This window comes from Plasmodium reichenowi, chromosome 12, assembly GCF_001601855.1.
Source record: "Plasmodium reichenowi strain SY57 chromosome 12, whole genome shotgun sequence".
NCBI classification, from domain to species: Eukaryota; Apicomplexa; class Aconoidasida; order Haemosporida; family Plasmodiidae; genus Plasmodium; species Plasmodium reichenowi.
The window spans coordinates 913730-918965 of NC_033657.1; the positions used below are offsets into that span (position 1 = coordinate 913730).

The following is a 5236-nucleotide window of genomic DNA, read 5'->3' on the forward strand; positions in this document are numbered from 1 at the left end:
ATTTTAAAAAAAAAAAAAAAAAAAAAAAAAGAAACATACTCTGACGTCATGGAAACGAAAAATTCTCATTTAATGAAAGAATTAATCGAAAAAAAAAAAAAACTAATAAATAAAATAGATGATAATAATAATAGAAAAAATATTTTTAAATATATAAAAACAAAGGATTATATAAATTGCCATAATGGAAACCATTTTATTAATAAATTCGAAAATATAATATATGAGAAAATAAAAAATGAGAAATATTTAAAAAAGAATAAAAAAGAAATTTTCTTGAAATTATATAATAAAATATTGAATAAAATAAAAATAATACATGATGGACCACCATATGCAAATAATGATATACATATAGGTCATATATTAAATAAAGTTATAAAAGATATATATCTTAAATATTTTTTATTTCAAAATTATTTTGTTCTATTAATTCATGGATTTGATACACATGGATTACCTATAGAATACAATGTAATGAAATTATTAAAAATTAATCATATACAAGATTTAAATTTAAACAGTTCATATATTCATAATCAAAATGAAAGTCTAAAAAATGAACATGTATTTTTTAAATCATATATTAATTTATTAAATAAATTAAAAAATCAACACCAAAAGAAAAAACAAATTTCTTTTCTTTCTAATATTTTTGAAAAAATTAATATAATTTCAAAAGATACTATAGAACAACAAAAAATAAGTACCTTCAAAAATTTATGTAAATCTTATGCTTCTTATTTTGTTAATGAACAATTTATGTCCTTGGTATCTTATGGAATATGGGGTTATTGGAATTATACTTATATTACCTTTTACAAATTCTATGAACAAATTCAAAATAAGGTCTTCCGAGAGCTTTTAAAAAATGTAATATATATATATATATATTGAAGACATTTTATTTAGATGAGAATATATTCCAAAACATTTTACATATCCAATATATTATATATTACCATTTATATATATATATATATATATATATATATTTATTTATTTATATGAATTTATTATTTTTTTCTTTTATAGAAATATATCTACATGAGTAACAGACCAATATACCACAGCTATGCTACAAAGACCGTACTATCAGACAGCGAGATAATTTATAAGAAAAGGGTGTGCAACTCGTTTTATTTTTTTTATACTTTTTTTAAAATAAGTGATACATTTCTTTTACACTTATTAAAGGAATTTAAAGAAAATAAAGCGATAAATGATATTTTAGAATTTAATCAAGACGATGTAACATATTTTTTGGAAAATTACTCACTTATCGTAAATGAAATAATAAAAAATAATAAAGAAAATAATGAAGGAAAAAACATATTGAATGGTAATGATTTGTTTAATGAAACAAATTTGAATGATAGTTATATAGAAGCACAACATATATCAAATTATATATTAAAATTAAAAAATCAAATAATACAGAAAATTATAAAGAAAGTAAAAATTCTTGTTCTTACTACACAAATGCATACCATATTTAATAATAAGTGCTTACTAATACATGAAAAATATTTGTATAGAATTATTCATTTAAAATATGAAGATGAAAAGGAAAATCAGTTTTTTATTATATGTGACAAATCATATAATAGTTTTTCTGATAACTTAACAAAATATTATTCTAAGAAATCACCAATCAAAGAAATAAAAAATATTTGTACTTTGCAAGGTAATTCTTTTATGTCTTGTACATATAAAAATTTTACAAATAATGAAGAAAATAATTTTATCTTTGTTTCTGATAACGAAATTAAAGAATCCTTTGGAACAGGTATTGTACATGTGGCTCCTTCTCATGGTTTTACAGATTACAATTTTTACTATAAAAATAATAAATTAAAAAAAATATATCTAGATATATCAAATTTTCAACAAGTAGAAGAAAAGAAACAAATTAGAGATAACAATAAAATAAACATCTCTTGTAATGATAGGAAAACGGAAGTGTCTAAAAAGATATTTAATGAAAATTATTTTATTAAAAATAATTCTTTATCACTAGATGTTATTAATGAAAATGTTATGGATGAAAATGACGACCTAAAAGATGAATATACAGAATTGGTATATAAAAATTTGGAAAAAAATATTCATTTCATAAAAAAATATGAAACTCCTTCAAATGCACAATCATTATTAAATAGTTTAGATATTATGAAAAAAAAAAACAAGAAATTAAATATCAATGAAAAAGATATTCATTCTTTATTTTTTTATTCTTTTTATGAAAATATACTCTTTTATTTTCCATATGAACATTCATATACATATGATTGGAGATCACATACAACTGTTCAAATTAAATCATTATTACAAATATATGTAGATATTGATAAAATAAAAAATAATATTCCTTTTTATCAAAGTATTAAAAATATCCATTTTATAAATAAACATGTAAAAAATAATTTAATTAAAACAATAAAAGATAGAAATGAATGGTGTATTAGTCGTCAGAAATATTGGGGAGTTAATATACCACTCAAAGATATAGAATTAGATCAAAATCAAAAAATTATTTTTAACAATCAAATAATGGATGTATGGTTCGATTCTTCTGTTTCATATATATACGTTTTGTATATGTGTAAACATATTTTGTTCCATACCTATTTTAATAAAATATGGAAATCTGTCAAAAATTATAATAATACATATCAAAAAGGGAAAGGTAAATATAAAAATAAAATAAATTATAATAATAAAAACGAAAATAAATTGTCTTTTAATATTTATGATGTATATGATCAAATTATGAATCATGACGAATATAATATAAGATCCATGGAAAATAAAGACAATATTTTATTAAAAAATATATTAGAAAAGAAAAAAATATTTGACACTTCTAAAATGTATAAATGGATAAATAAGCAGATACAAAAAGGACAACAAAAAAAATATTATTCATTCCAATGGAATAGTATAAAAGATATAGTTTTCTCAAAAAATAATAAAGAAGAATTTTTTAAAAAACACTTTAATATATTTTTATGTTGTGAGGGTATTGATCAAATTAGGGGGTGGTTTCAATCCTTTTTTTTTGTTTTTTTTTGTTTAAATTGGATAAACCAAAGGAAAAAAAAAATGTCTCAATTATTGAAAAATACTGATAAAATAATTGATAAAAAGGGGGTGGTCATTATAAAAAGGGAACAAATCAAAAATAATATAAAACATTATACCTTAAATAATAATAATAATAATAATGATAATGGTATAGTTACTGACAATTCTTTATGTTCTAATAATACATCTTCTATTGAAACGAATAGTAAACGTCGTCCTTCCCATTCATATCTTCCCATAAAAAATGTCATCGTTCATAATTATGTAGTAGATAGTAATAATATTAAAATGAGCAAAAGCTTAAATAATGTTATATCACCAAGAGAGTTGTTTTTTGAAAAAGAAAAGGATGATATTCTCACGACGTCTAAGAGAAAAGATACTCAAAAGCCAGATGATCTTAATAAAAACACTAACATCAACAATAAAGGCAACATCAACAATAATATTAATAATAACAATGATATATTGATGAAAACAGGGAAACGGATTGATCTAATAAAAAAAAAGAATAAAAATAAAGACCTAAATAAACGCTTCAATGCTGATATTGTAAGGTTATGGGTTTGTTGCTACAATTTTGTAAATAGAAATATATCCATTAGCTATGAAATATTAGAAAACATAAATAAATATATTTATTTAAAATTATATAATACATTTAAATTTATAATGAATAACATATATGATTTAAATTTTGATGGAACAAAAGATAATATGAAAATAAAATGGGATAATATTCAAATGATAGATAAATTTATATTATATAAAAAAGATAATTTAATAAAACATTGTACGAAAGCATATAAAAACTTTCAATTACAATTATTAATAAAATATATTATGAATTTTATATATACCGATTTAGCTATATATATAGATTATAGTAAAGATAGATTGTATATACATGAAAAAAATTCTATAAATAGAACAAATTGTCAAAAAATACTTTATAAAATATTACGTGATCTTATTATTTTATTAGGACCTATTGTACCTCATTTATCTGAAGATATATATTATAATCTTCAACTTTTAAAAAATAAAACAAAAAGAAAATATATGACAACAAATAATAATAATAATAATAATATATCTATCGATGAAGGGAAAATAAAATCTCTCTTTTTACGTCCATTTCCGAAATTTAAGAATTATATACAAGTTAATTTAGATACTTTATTTCTAATAAAATATTATATTCATAAACAAATATCACCATATTTTTCAAATTCCCTACAAGCAATAGTATATATTTTTTCAAATAACGATAATATTATTAATTTAATTAAATCGTTTTTACGTACACCTGACCCTCTTGAACAATTTAATAATTATGATGACCTACGTTTTCTTTTTAATGTATCCAATATTTTTATATGTGATAATATATGTCAAGTAGAGCAAAAAGATAAAAATTACAAAACTTATAAAATACCGTTACCTAGTATAAATGAAAAAAATCAAATCAAAAATAAAAACAAAAACAAAAACAAGAAGAAAAATTTAAATGACTTCTTTCAGCCTAATCAAAAACCAAGTGTTGATCACATGTTAAATTTTGATGAAAATATAGAACATGCTATAATAAGTATAGGAATAAATAAAACTGAATCCAAGCGTTGTTCAAGGTATGATTTGTATGTATATGTATTTTTAAACATATAAATAATGTATCAACAAATATATATATATATATATATATATATATATATATATATGTATATATGTGCATTTTTTTATTTTATTATTTTATTATTTTTTTTTTGTATAGGTGTTGGATGTATGGAACGGTATATTCCTTTGAAGGTGAATATTTTTGTCCAAGATGTTTAAACGTTATAAAATCACATTATAATTAATTTTTTCATTCTTTGTTATAAATTTTTTTTTTTTTTTTTTTGGAATTACTTTATTTTGGTAATTTTTTTATTCAAATTATTTTTAAGACTTATTGTTTTTTGTTTTTTTCTTTTTAATGAAAAATATTTTATCATCATATAAAATATAATATTATTGAAAAATGTATTCATCAATACAATATATAATGCATGATAAATGGCATATAGGTACAAAAAATCGGGTTCAAAATAATAAATAAAAAGTAAATAAAAAAAAAAAAAAAAAAAAAAAAAAATATGCAAAATTT

General features: G+C 19.4%; 1 protein-coding gene across 1 annotated transcript; it reads left to right on the plus strand.

Annotated features, from left to right (window-relative positions):
• On the plus strand, positions 1-4949 carry PRSY57_1224400 (isoleucine--tRNA ligase, putative; the record flags this gene model as incomplete). Its single annotated transcript, XM_020115062.1, has 3 exons — positions 1-873; positions 1036-4718; positions 4862-4949. Coding segments are annotated over 3 exons (4644 nt in total), but the record flags the coding sequence as incomplete, so codon positions are not given.
• Between the last annotated feature and the right edge of the window lie 287 nt (positions 4950-5236).